The sequence below is a fragment of the Lonchura striata genome, chromosome Z, assembly GCF_050655825.1.
Source record: "Lonchura striata isolate lonStrDom1 chromosome Z, ASM5065582v1, whole genome shotgun sequence".
In the NCBI taxonomy this organism is placed as follows: Eukaryota; Metazoa; Chordata; class Aves; order Passeriformes; family Estrildidae; genus Lonchura; species Lonchura striata.
In genome coordinates this window covers 61,383,781-61,398,306 of record NC_140740.1, presented here as the reverse complement: position 1 = coordinate 61,398,306, position 14,526 = coordinate 61,383,781, and the positions used below count along the sequence as shown (strand labels likewise).

Here is a 14,526-nt window from a genome sequence, read left to right as displayed (position 1 = left end):
AATACAATGAACCACAATAAAACATGAAAATGCAACCCCACAGTTTTCCATAACTGTTGCCCTAACCAGAGTTATTTCTGTTAGTTTGATTCATTAAAAAAAATATTTAAGGTTGTGTAGTAGTCTTTAGTCATATCCATCCCAGAATTCTTTTCTCCAGTTCCTCCCTACATGTATACTGTGCTTTGGTCTTTCCAACAAGCCTCTTTATCTCCCTAGCCTCTGTTTTTGTTTCATTGGGAAAATTTGTCTCAATTCAGAACTTTAACTGTCTATTTAAAGCTAGCACTGAATCTATGCAGTCTGAACTCACTGTTCAGTAAATGAGAGCATTACTGCTCTCATTTTGATGCTTTTGATCTTTATTCTGGCTTTGTCACCTCAGCCTTAGTTATGCGGGTTTGATTTTTTTTTTAATTAACCTTTTTGAAAAAGAAGGGTTTTACTGTGTTGCAACACAATTTACAGAGTATTTCAAAGTAACTAGAACAGATACAAAATAGTGTTGAACATTTGTACAGAAAATTAAGTTAATATCAAAGCTTTCTATTGCAAATTCATATACAGTTCCATTCTAAAGTGACTCATTGTGAGAAAATAATACTGAAACAATTGCTGAATTTTCCAAAGAAAGCAGAAGAGAAGTATCCTTCCTGAAACAAACTACAACAGCTACAAAAAAAGCTTTGTGAACATTCATTTATTACAAATGTAAAAGGAACTAGATATGAGAAAATACAATTTTTTTTTTCCCCAAGAGACATAGAAAGAATTTAAGAGTAAGAACAACATAGAAGAGAAAAAATCAGCTGATTGAAGAATTTATGTGTAATTTATATTGGATAGACTAATTCTATACTGGACAGGCTAATACAGCAAGTGGTAAACAGGGAAAGGAGTTGTGTTGAATAAGAAATGTATTTAGCATTGCCCAAGTTAGAAACATTATGTGTTACTTGAACACTTAAAAACTGGTTTTTATGGTGGAATCATGACTTTTTTATGATGGCATCAACAGGCACTTCTAGAATTCAATTTTGGTTTCATTTAAATAGAACTCCTGTTAATCAGCAAGCATAAAACAAACTGATTTTTAAGTATGTCAAACTCAGTAGCACTAGAAACAACACAAGTTAGTTCTACAGTGTGGGATGACAGGGCAGGAGGTGGGCAAAGCTTCAAATAAATGTCCTGAGAGAGAAAGAAAATCAAACTAAATTGGTCAAATAGGGATAGGTGGACAAATTAAAACTTAAGGGAAGACAAATTTATAGAATAGCAAGTAATCAGTCTTTTGGATTTTGACTTCTGATACAATATAGAATAATTAAATTACTCTCTCTAAAAATAATCTAGCAATTTTATAACACCTTGAAATAGACAAATTAGTTTTTGTGAAAAGACAAATATCCTGGATTTTCTAATTCAAAATTTGTTACAAATACAAACATGTTGGAAAATAAGTCATATCTCCAAGTTACAGGCTTTACTGATTTGATTAGATAAAAGTCTTGTTCTTATAAGTATTTTCTGTAGTGCAGCAGATAATGAAAAAACCTACAACCTTTCCAAATGAAGGGGGTTTAGTTTGAATCAGACTCTAACAAAACAGATTACTTCATTCCACCCAATAGCATTCTATCTGTCAGGATATAATTATACACACTTTATCCTCTGTGGTCACAGGGTCCACCGTTCTGAGCACTGGCATCACTACCATCAATTGGTACCATATTTCAAAATTATTTTCAAAGAGTTGGCCAGAAAACAAACAACAAACAAACAAACAAAGGCAGGACAAACAAATTGGTGAGTCTGCAATAAGACTTTCAGCATTATAATGAAATCTCAATAAATGTACACTGTCTCATTTCTTTGAAATTTCATAGAATAGAATGAAATAGAATTTCATTCTATTTCACTGTTGGCATCTTCATGAAACTAGTTTTCAGAAATCATTAGTAAGTTGTAACAGCATTACAGATTCATGGTACCTTTATTAATAAAGAATTTTGTCTCACTTTCCTCCCCTGCTGCCCACCAAAGTGAAGTGCTCTCTTCACACACACTTTGCTTTGGAAATGGCTTAGTGCTACAGTGTGTGAGGAAAAAAAGTCTAAAGACTTACAGGTATTTTGCTTTGTCTACTTTTTTATCTCTTCTCTGGTTATTTCCCTCTAATTCCTGTGTTCTCTGCTTTTTTCCCAGGTAACTGACAGAGGTTTTCTAATCTGCTTCTAATCAGCCAGCTCCTACTCATAGTTTAACATTCCGTAATGTTCAACTTCAGCAACTGTCACTACTAAGTAAGATGCCAGGATTTAGTACTACATTCAGTGCTGCACAAACAATTCTGCATTTTTATAGCCATATTACATTCAGTGACAGTTAACATGGGACAAACTAAATGTTTGAGCTTTGTGTTTGTAGTACCAGAGGAATTGTTTATTACTAGGCTGGCTCTGGAGAATGACATATGACACTTTCCTTAACACCTAACAGGCAGAGAGGAGTTTTTTCTGTGGTAGTTGCACATGTTGGCATCTCCATTTTCCAGATGAAAGTCATATAGGTATAAACAAGACACAGACCGTAACATTTCAGAATCACAGAATGCTTTGGGTCAGAAAGGACCTTTCAACACCCAGGTCTATTACATACCCTCTTAGGATGACGGCCAAGGGCAGGGACTAGGTCAAGGTGCTCAAAGCCCTGTTCAGTCTGACCTTCAACACTTCCATGAATGGGACATCCAAAACATATTGTTATCCAAAACCTATTTCCAACCTATTTGCTTTCTTAAATTTTATCCATATTTTCTTGCATTTAAGAGCTACGTATTGTTGGGAATATTTCTGTACTGAATTAGGAATATTCTGTCCAATACTGAAGTAGTTAAAAAAAATTAGAATTTTCTCAGGTTTAAGAGAAGTTCCTTCAAAGCTGCAGTATAACAAGAATACAGACCTGCTCTTTGCTGTATTTTCTCCTATTACACATAACTGAAATTGGAAATCTGATTCACCATCAGGAAGAAAATATTAATTACACACTACTGCTATTCACCACAGTGGGTAAGGAAAATTGCCTTCTCTCCCTGTTTTCAGTCTATGTTAGCATTGCCTAGATGGTATCTAAAGCAAAGCCCAAAAAATTTCCACGAGGAATTGGGACTGTTACAAAATCCAATGAAGCAGTATAGAATTTTGTTAAATTATTTTACTACTCTTTTTATTAATTGCTTAAAGTACATGGAGCAGACTGACAGAATGGGAATTTTCTGATACTTGAAAAAGTACTTTTACTTTAGTTAGTAAAGACAGCTGTTTTCACTTAAATTCATCAGAAGCAACTTGTCCTTCCTCTTGACTGGATAACAACACCAATACTGTTAGGCAGAAGTTACAACTTCTCTAAGTGCCTGACATAAGCAGGCAACATGGTTTTACAGCATCAGCAACTCACAGAATGAACATAGTAAAAAGTTATCAGCACCTCGCATTTTGCCCTTTCTATTCAAAAAGTTCATCATCTACAAAACCGTAAGTGGTACTTGCCATTACTCTCATCTGAGAAGGTGCTGTTAATACAAGGCTCACCATTAGAATTTGTCATGGATCCTAGAAAGAAGTCCAAAAACAACTGAACCATGACAAATTTGAAATTATTCATGTACTGAAAGTCAGCAACTATACTAGTACAACACACAAAAGACATTTACAAATTTGACTGCAATATACAAACAGGGATTTTATTCTTTCTAAAGCCCAGTAACAAATTATGGTTTTATTGCATTATATAGCAATATGTTTCATAATGTACTGAAAAGCACTAAAAAGAAAAATAACTCTATCCAGAGCATCTTCCAAAACTTGCAAATATATGCATAAGAAAAGCTGGAAATTCATAGGGGTCTTCTCCCTTCTTCCTACTGCTAAAATTTCCCAAGGCTAAGAGGTTGTCCACAAAGATACATATCCTAAACTACATGCTTCTGCATGCTTCTGTGTATACTAGACACAGAATAATCTTTCCCATGCTCACTCATTATCCAGGCTCTAGAATAATCATGTTCACAGTCTTATAGTGTACTTTATAGTCATGAATATGAAGGCTCATTATCTTGCCTTAGAGGGAAAGGGCTGAGCCCTAATTCACTCTGGGAGCAGAGGGGTGTGATCAGCGTCTCTGTGTAGGAAAGAAACTGAATTTTCACTGAGTGGGAAGAAATAGAAGCATCCTTTGGGAGGAAGAACCAGTCTTGCTGAGCCTTAAAAAGAAACAAACACAGGCCAAGAAGGCTATATTGTGTATGTGTGGTATTGTGGTGGCATTGAGAGGTATAAGACAACAGAAATGGTGATGAAACTTAATCTTCTTTTCTCCTCCACATGAATAGCTCTGTTGTACATCTGGGTTCTGGCAAGAAGGACATGTAACATTTAAAAACTTATACTAATGGTTGTTGTGTTTTGTTTGTTCAGTTGGTTGGGGTTTTTTTATGTCAAAGCACAGAGTTGCCATAGAGACCATTTCTTCTTCCCCTTCAAAAGTGTAAATGCTCTTTCAGCTTTAGTAAATAGCTAAAATAAGTTAGTAACTGTAAGTGTGGCACTTTTCATTGACAATCTCCCAGAAACTTTTAAGAAATCAAATGCATGGCATATAACAGAGCTGTTAGTTACAGTAGCGTTCAGATGCTTTCAGAGAGTAAAATTCCTTTGCCTGAACTGTAACAGTTTGAGGTTGTAAATGCTGAAATTGTTAGAATCCAAAGAAAACAGAGCAAGAATTTAAACCATTGGCACACCACTGCTAGAGCTACTGCTATAAATAAATGTCTCTCACTTGAAACGTGGGTAAAGGTGGAATATATTCCCAAAAAACAGTTAATACAGTAAAAATACAATGTTCTACAGCTATCTGACATACTTCTTCAAATGGTCTGTTGAGAATTGCATAAACATTTATCAGATAATATGCTTACATTTACTGGATGACCATAATTATTCAGATGACTCTCCAAGAAGGCTCTTCAATTTCTTCTTCAGCTCTCTGCTGGTTTTCTTATAGAAAAATAAATATTTTTCCAGTTGCTGGATTTTTACTTCATACCCTTTCAGGGTATCTGCAATACCTTCACTATTTTGTTCTAGAAGAAATAAAATCAGTTTAAGAACCAAGTAGCTTTGCCAAAAATCAAGATGCCCAATTAGACAGAGTATCTTGATGGCATTTTGCTTGCAATGTGCATGGTTTAACTCACATGAAATAAGATCAAAAAGGCTGTGCTAATCCTACATATAGTTGTAATAGTATTTAGAAGATCAAGATCAACAAAACTGGTGTCTTACTTTTCAGTATCAGTAAATTCAATACAAAAATACGACAGTTCTGATACTGCTTTTAAAAAATATTCTGTTTTTCATTCATACAGACACCATGTGTCTGTTCCTTGACATCCTACATAGCAATAGAATTAGTGACAGCCAAAATATATCTCTGAACCTTATTCATTTTTTCAGTTGGAATACAGTATTTCTTTGTCAATGACCAAAGAAAATACTTGCTGTATAATTCCTGCCCAAGAAGAAAATACCTTTGAAAATTTTCAATATAAACTGTATTTTTTTCTCATGTTCTTGGCGTTGGTGAGTCAGCTGCCTGTCACATTGCACCTTGATGTGTTCAAGTGCAGATTCTAATTCACACATCATATTTTTCTGGTGTATGGACTTCATTTCCTGTTCTTCAATCTGCACTTGTAATTTTTGTTCAGACTCGCGCAGGCCAACAATCTTAGAAAGAAACACACTTATTTTGATTTATCAAGCAGTTTTCAGAAAATCTTTTACCCTTCAGTCTAATAGATTAAAATACACAAAAGGACTGGATCTCTACAAGCAATTAAGCTTATAGTGGAAATAGACTTGCCACTGCTACAGGCTGACTCTTCAAAACTAAAATGCATACATTTTGATCACATGGACTAGTGGATTTTTGGATTGTGCAAAATTTAAACTGAAAGAACATTGCTTTCCAGATTCTGAAAAACTTCCAACTTGCATCCCACAGACAACCCTTCTACAAAATTACCAAAGGTTCACCCAAGATCACAAAGACACCATGTCATAGTGCATTTAATATTTACATACATACATCTCCAGATGTATGATTCCTAAGCACATAGCTGCATACACTGCAAAGCATCAGTTTATACTGGTGTCATGGATTGATACTGGCTAAAAGCCAGGCACTCACGAAAAACTATTCTTTTTCCTCTGCTGTAGTTCAGCAGAGGAGGAGGAAAGAAAAACTAAAGGGCTCTTGAGTTGAGGTAAGGACCAGGAGGAAACACTCAAAGGGCAAAACAGGCTCAAATTTAAAAGGTATAATGAAAATTTTATTAACAGATCTAAAAGAGGATAATCAGAACTAAAATAAAACTTTTAAAACACTCTTTTTCTCCACCTCCAGTCCCTCCTTCCTTCCCACTGACAGCACAGGAAGATAGCGTGTGAGAGTTTTGCTTAGTGTTTTCACTTGAAATCCTTCTTCAGTTCACTTAGGGAGAGGATTTTCTTTTGCTATGCTGTGGAGTTCTTCCCATGGGACACAATTCTCTGCAAACTTTTCTAGCGTGGTTCTAATTTTCATGAGTACCAGTCCCACCCAACCTGCTGTAATTTGAGTGCCTCCCACAGTTAATGCAGTCTTCCCAAAACTGCATAGAGTGGGTCATTTTAGTTCGTGGGATGTAGTCTTTCAAGGATAATCTCTTCTAGTTTGGAAGAAAGGGATCTCTCTCTCTATCTTTCTCTATCTTTCTCTGCTCAAGTTTCCCATTAAATTACAGCTTTTCAGCATTCACTTAGTCCAGCATGAGCACCTTTCCTCATGGGCTGTGAGTGGATCTCTGGATCCCCCTATGCACTTCATGGAATTATGGGGAAAGTTTGTTGTATTATAATCCTCACCACAGCTTCTACAAGAATCTCAGGTCTGATGTTTGGAGCATGTCCTCTTCCTGGAGGAGGCTTTTCACTGACCTAAGTGGCACCATGTTGTTCTCCCCAGGTGTCTTCACCACCTTTTTTCTGACTGAGAAGAAAACTGTCTGCAGGTTTGTTTGTTTGTTTTCAAGTTCTATCCATTGTGAAGTTCTTACAGGGTTTTGCAAGTGCTAAAAGGCTGATCTCATCTGGGCTCTATATGGGGGAAATGCTCACCATGCTCCTCACTGTTGGCCAGATGGTCCCTGCCACTGTTTGGGCAATGCCAGCCACTGTGGTGCTGGCACCATTCAGTGCCTCTCTTCATGCAGGGTGCCTGCAAGGAGGTGCCACTACTGCCATCCCTGCCCTTCTGCCCGCAGCACAGCTGGCTTCAAAAGCAGCCAAGCAAGCCCAGTTCACTGTGGACTGTGCCAAGATGCCTGTGGCTGTGCCAGGAAACAGCAGCTGGTGCCACCACCCCTGCCTTTCTGCCCACGGCATGGCAGGCTAGAAGTGGCCAGGCAGGCACAGTTCACTGTGGGCCATGCTGAGATGGCAGCAGTTGCATGGCCATGGCAGCCTCATGGCTACCCCAGCATCCCCCAGCCCTCGGAAAACAAAAACTCCGTGCATTTTTTTTCCTTCTTAAATACGTCATCACAGAGGTGTTACCAATTTCTCTAATTAAAGAACATGTCCAATTAGCAACATGTCCATTATCAGAGCCTTCAGAGATTGGCTCTGCTGGACATAGTAGAAGCTTCGAGCAGCATTCTCTCTCAGAAGCTGCTTCCGTGGCTTCCTCTGCCCCCTCTAAATTCAGGCTCTGTTAAACCAACAAAACCAGATTTAGGAAAAACACAATAGGAGTAACAGCCTTTATGAAGTTTCCTGAAATTCTACAGTCAGGAAGAATTTTACTACAACACCACTATTTAAACATGCTGTTTCTCCTTAAGTTAACAACACAGAGCACTGGAAAAGGGCAAGGTAATTTCCAGATTTGTAGCACGTTTCTAGCTAATCTATCAAAACATGATATAAAAATTTAACTCACAAGTATCCTATTTAAGTTTAATAAAAATTAAAAACTATTTAATAGCAGATCTATGTAACCTGAAGATATATTAACCAAAAGCTTCTTCTTAAATTTATTTTTATTTCCTGTCACCATCTCAGTATATAGAATAGTAATAGAAAATGGGATAAAATCATATTAAAAAAAAAACTTGTTGAAATAACTGATGATGATAGCTCTGAGCTCAGCAGCAGACAGAGAAACTAGTTTCCCTATTATGTTATGCTGGCTCTGTGAAAGACTCTGAGACGATGACCTAAGTAAGTGCTGGCGATTATGAATACTTTCATTCTTGCAATCAATTGCAGCTACAAAGGCTTCCATTCCTTCTTCTAGCTGGAAAAGAATATGTTCTTCCTACAGAGAAACACATGAGTGAGATCTTTACAAAAAAAATAGCTCAGAATTAATCTTTCAAGACATCCTTAGCTTCATTCTCAAGAGCAAACCTGATCTTAATGGTTAGGTGAACTAGTAGCACAGACAATGGAATGGGGAAAACAAGACATAGATTGCAAATCTAGACCATTTGTCTTTTCCTAACACAATACAGGGGTTGATCAAATGGCTCATCACAAAACTAGAAGTTATGTTTCTCTTTTTATCCTTCCCTCATCCTCACCACAGTTTGACTTCTGCTATTTTTAATTTTTTAATGTACTAGTTTTCTGTTAGATTAATGAATTAATCAATCAGTCAGTAAGGAGTTTGGTGACCATGACTTATGTAGGGAAGTGGCAGAAATGCCTGGCCTGAAGCACTGCAGACTTTTATGAGTGAGGCAAGAAGGGGGTCTTTCTGGAACATTATCACCTAAGCCATAGTCTCATATTGCTTCTCAAGACCTAAAAGTAATCTGTGCATTTTATATGAATTTATTTTATGATACCGATCAACACCAAGTAATGGGCCATCCATGCAATATGACTTTTTTCACTGTAGAAAATAAGTAGTAGTCCTTCAGGTGAAGTTTGCTTTTTCACAAGATTCTGTGAAAAAAATCAAGGGACATCACTATGTGAATACATGGCTTGTTATGTATCCTGATATTAAAATACCTGCCTTTGATAAACAGATTAAGTTCTGGTTTCCTTACTTCTCATTATATGACTCTTAGACTAATAGAGTTTGGCAAGACACAATCTGACTTATGTTCCTCTGATCTTAAATTTCATTCACCAGTATATACTTGGTGCTATCATAGAAGTACTCTAAAATAGCTATTTACAAAAGTATCCAATTTTTGCTCCTTTTTTCTAGCTTACCTGATATTTGGAGACATTTTAGGTTCTGACTGAAATTCTTTATTATCAAACAATACCTAAAACCTGTATTTATCTCAGAAGTGCTTACTTACTTCAGTTGACAACACTTTACCAATTTTCAGATTCTTATCCATACTATTTCTCCTTCTGAGCACCTGATCCCTTTCCATTTGGAGAACCTGTATTTTTTCCAAAATGTCTGACTTGTCAGTGGTGTTGCCCTGAAGCTGCATACTTTTATCACACAGCTCCTCATCCAGCATGCTGATGAGCGTAGACAATTTCATACTATCTTTGTTCAAAGCCAAAAAAGAAAACCCACAGCAACCACAGATATAAAAATGAGATATTCCTTTCCAGTAAGAAATATGTAGGTGACACTGTCACATTCTAAAGTGAAAAAATTGCTTGTTTCTTGTAATGGGACCTCATTTACTCCAAGTGGACAGATACCATTAAAAAAAAAAAAAAAACCAGAAAAAAAGCCCAACATGCAGTTTTATATATCTGGCAACGGCTCAAGCTGGGGAAAAAGCATTACATGTTATAAGGCATTTGTGTAGTTGTTTTGCAGTAATGGGAGTGCCAAAGCAGATCAAGACAGACAATGGTCCTGCATACATTGGTGGCAGGGTGAATAGATTTTTAAAATCATGGGGAATTAAGCACATTACAGGAATAGCACATTCTCCCACTGGACAAGCAATTGTAGAAAGGGCAAATGGAACTTTGAAGAGATACTTGGAAAAACATAGGGAGATTGGAGATGTTCAGGAAAGGCTGCTCTTTGTTCTTAATAATTTGTGTATATTTGGGGATTCAGAGGCACCACCTGCAATGGTACATTATGGACAAAAAGAAATGAGCAAAAAGGGCAAAGAAGTATGGGTCAGGTATAGGGACCCTAAAACAGGTATCTGGCAGAACCCAGCAAAGGTCCTATATTGGGGAAGGGGATATCTTTGTGTTTCCATCCCTACAGGTTCACTCTGGGTGCCAGCGAAATGGACTAAACCAGCTCTGGATGAGTCGTCTCTTAGCTCGCCTGACGGATCAGGACCAGAGGAGAACTGAAGAGAAGCTGATTTGCACAGTGGGACCTATTCTTCAAGAGATAAGAGGACTTTCCCCAGTGATTGATCAACTTTTGCCTTCAGAGTCAACTTTTACAGCAATTGTTACAGCTATTGAGGCTTTACAGACTGTTCATATTCTGGGACCAAAGAATCCTGAGTGTCTTAGTTGTGGGAATTTTAATTGTAACAGTTGGATTGCTTTTGTTTGTGGGAGTTGTGGAAAAACGTACTGGGAAGATCAAGTATTTTTAAAACGACATTTTTGGTGTAAACATTGTGACTTTCGAAGACAGGGAGATTCTTGGCAGAGAGAGTTAATACGAGACACAGGCTTAGGAGTTGCTATAGCTTTGTAGTTATTTGAAGCGCCAGAACAAAAGAGATTAGCTTTTTATAGGTGGGAAGCAGAACATGCTTGTGATAGGTTAATTAGACAGGCAAATTCAAAAATCTTATCAACAAGGTGTCAAAAGCAAGTGAAGATATCTGTAAGATCTTATTTAGGAAAACCAGTAGTAGGAAATCCAGACATAGAATTAGATAAGCTTATTAAATATGTGCAGGCATTGAAATTAAAATCCAAGCGGAAGAAATCATGAGGGTGATAAGGTGGATAATCTATCTTGTTCTTTTGACTAATCTTTGTTGTGGACTAATGCAATTTAATCAGCCCAGAGAAAATATTTGGGTAACCTTGGCTAACATGACTAATCAAAGTTCGTTATGCCTTAGCTTGGGAAGAGTGACAAATCCATTTCATACCTGCCTAACAGGTGTTCCTGTCTGGAGACCAGAGGAATTTTGTGGGTTGATAAAGGATCAAATGCTTTGCAAGAATTTTGCAAAGGTGAAAGGGCCAGACAAGAATATTGATTACACAGAAGGTCAAAGAGATGGCTATAAGCAATGTTTGTTGGTACTGTCACTTAAAGAAATATTACAATCTCCACCAGAGGCATTAGATCTCTTTGGAAGTGCTAATACTAGTTTAGGGAATGTTTCAACAGGAGGATGGTTATCTTTGTTCCATTGAATTTGCAGAATTTAAATAACCCAAGAGACAAATGGGCTTCTCTGGACTCTTCACTGGACTCAGGTAGGATAGCATCACAGTTATATTCTAACTGATGGTTCCAAGATAACCAAACCCTTAAGGTTGCCAAAGGGTGTGTTTTTGATCTGTGGAGATAGAGCTTGGAATGGAATACCGGTAAAACCACAAGGGGGACCCTGTTACCTAGGAAAACTAGCGCTGTTCCATCCTAATATGTCGTTGCTAATGCAATGGAACAGGCTAGGGAAGACAAGGAAAAGGTGTAACGTGCATGACTTACAATGTGATCAGGTTGGACAACCTAAATTTTGGAGTACTTTGAAACAGGTAATAGTGGCAACAGTGTTACCAGGAGGAGCTGCCAGAAAGGCTATGGTTTTAGCTGAACAATTAGGATGTTGGGCTAAAGATGAACTTAACAAAACATCAGAGGTTTTAGCTATGCTTGCTATGGATATACAAAGTGTAAATCATGCCGTACTGCAGAACAGAGCAGCCATTGATTTTTTGTTGTTAGCCCAGGGACATGGATTTGAGGAATTTGAAGGAATGTGTTGCATGAATCTCTCTGATCATTCTGTATCAATACATGCTAAGATTAAAGAACTACAACAGGGGTTTCATCAATTAAAAAAGGAAGATGGTCTGGGGATAGAAGAATGGCTTAAAAGCTTAGGGATCGGTCCTTGGCTAAGAACTTTTATTATGTATGCAGTGGGAATCTTGATTGTTGTTTTACTACTCTTGCTGATCTTGCCCTGCCTGTTTAGCTGTCTTCAGAGGCTAGTAGAATGTATGATTCAAAAGATGTGGACAACTAACTTAATGGTCCAAAACAAAAACAGGGGAAATGTGGAGAGTTTTGTGGATGAATGGCTTCATGAGAAAGGACATGACTAAGTGCAGTTAGTGAAGCAGTAGCTGAAAATTGCATAGTGCAGCAATAGCAGATGTAGCAACAGTATCTTATGTCTTTGGGTAAGCTGGTTCCCAACAGTAGAATGGTCAGCAAAAAGATAAGTGTAAGGGAAAACAAAGCAAGCTTAGAAAGCCCCAAAGGCGGGGTTGACCTGTTTTTGATACACCAATGATGAGCCTAAGTTTTGCAATATGCATGAGCTTCATTATAACAGGTATAACTGTACATGCGTGCTTGGAATAAACTGAGACTTGTTGACATTATAGAATGGACTTGTCTCCCGTCATTTTTTCCACAAAAGAATATCTTTGTAAAAACTATTTACATAAATTGATGTCATCTATCCAAGCACAGAAATTAAGTTTAGATGGTACCATGAAAATTCAGCTAGCCCATCATTGCATTTTAGTGGCTGAAAACTAGCTCTTTGTTGGACCTGCAAGCATGGCCCTTTATAAATTTATTCTGAAGCCACAGTTTATAAGATTATATATTCCTGCTAAGGCTAAAAAGTTTCCTTTATTTAACTTCTAAAATTTCTTTTCACCTTTAAAGACTTAGGGTAATTCATATTTCAGTGTAAACATCTGAAGTAATGTAGGTGGCACTGCTACATAGGATACATACTTTTCTAACCCTGTTATCAACAACTGAAACCACTGTAATTAATATCAGAGTAGAAACCAAAACAAAATAAAACACCTGAATAACCCACGGAACCCTTAAAATACAGCACATCAAGGTCACCCTCAAACCAACTGGACAACCAAAGCTGATGAATTCACCGGTCTCTGAATCAGTATTCTTGACAAATTATAGGAAAAAAAAAAAAAGACACCAAAGGCCTTCCTTTCTTTCATTCAAAAAGAGTACACTACAAAAGCTGCTAGGCTCTACTCCCAATTTTTGCTACAGCTAAAAAAAAAGACAAAACTATGATGGAATACTCTTCATACAAACAGTTTACAAAATCAGATGACTAGAGATGAAAAACGATTTTTTTTTTTTTTATTTCAGGGGTCACACATATTTGGAATAGATTAACTATTTCTCTGGAGTTCTCACTGAGTTATTTTTCTTCTTTTTAAAAGCAGCATTTTCTTTATTCTAAATTTTAAGGATCATCTGATCTGTTGTTGCTCCATCTTAAATTGAAGATCCTGTGAACAAACAAAAAGTAATAAAATGAAGGGGAAAAAAAAAGCTGAAAGAGAAAGGCAAAATGGAGATTAATGTAAAATGTTTATAGACAATTTCTTTGGTGCATTTATCAAGAAATTCATTATGGCATTATTAAAAATAAGGGAAAAAGCTGGTAGTGTAGTTTTTTCGGGGAAGCAGGGGCAAAAATTATTCATCCTAATCTTTGTCATAGGGAAAACAGGAATAATCTTACTTTCATTTGTTGCTGGTCCTGCTGAAGCTCTGCTTCCAGTTACTTCTTTTCACTCTCCTCACACAGTCTCTCCTCTATCTGGGATAGCTGATGCTTCAACTGAGCCACTTTCTGCGCAAGTTCTCTTGCTTCTCTCTTCTGTAAGGTCAGAATGTTCATGACAAATTTCATATTAAGAGCAGGAAAACTTGTAACTAAAATATAACAGAGCTTCATTCTTTATTTCATTGAATTCTTAGGGTCACCAAGATTTATTAACTTCTGCCCAAACAATCAGTTGCTATTACTGTAGCTTCTGAGCTATCTGGTGAAGCTGGCACAGGCAGAATTAAACTACATGAAAAGGTACAGTTCATGCTTGGCAATACAGTAAAAGTACTAAAATCTAGCAGAAACCACAGTTCTGAAACATTTGCAGAGACACAATGGTGTCAGAATGCTGGTCCTGAGCTCAAGTCAATAAACAAACTACCTCTTTCTGTGTGGAACTTTACTGACCTGTCATTCTAGGATTGAGAGACACAGAGCACCTAAGGTGGCCCTACACAGAATACTAACTTAGATGTTGCAGAACTTAAAAATAGAAGGTCAGTGTCAAACAATGACACTGATCTTGCAAAACATTGCAGGGATTTTCTTAGACCTACAATTTATATAGTATTTCCATAAAACATCAATTTTATTTACAGCAAGTAATAAATTTGTAATACCCCCTCTTGAATAAGTCCTTCTATTGGACTATG

At 37.0% G+C, this 14,526-nt stretch overlaps 1 protein-coding gene and 1 long non-coding RNA gene across 5 annotated transcripts in view; one reads left to right on the top strand and one right to left on the bottom strand.

Annotated features, from left to right (window-relative positions):
- Positions 1-647: 647 nt before the first annotated feature.
- KIF27 (kinesin family member 27) overlaps positions 648-14,526 on the bottom strand; it is a 33,569-nt gene continuing 19,690 nt past the window's right edge. For 3 of the 4 annotated variants that reach the window (XM_077790322.2, XM_085565965.1, XM_085565964.1), the window contains exons 10-11: positions 13,784-13,921; positions 13,374-13,547 (exon numbers count right to left, since the gene is read on the bottom strand). In XM_077790322.2, the coding sequence (XP_077646448.2) occupies positions 13,823-13,921 (99 nt within the window). In that variant the 3' untranslated portion in view covers positions 13,374-13,547; positions 13,784-13,822. Of the gene's footprint in view, positions 5,153-13,373; positions 13,548-13,783; positions 13,922-14,526 lie in introns of those variants that run through there. The other variant, XM_085565963.1, reaches the window with a different exon arrangement.
- LOC146763861 (uncharacterized) lies at positions 4,881-13,921 on the top strand. Its single transcript, XR_014951018.1, has 2 exons — positions 4,881-7,123; positions 10,321-13,921. It is a non-coding gene; the product is annotated as an uncharacterized LOC146763861 (long non-coding RNA).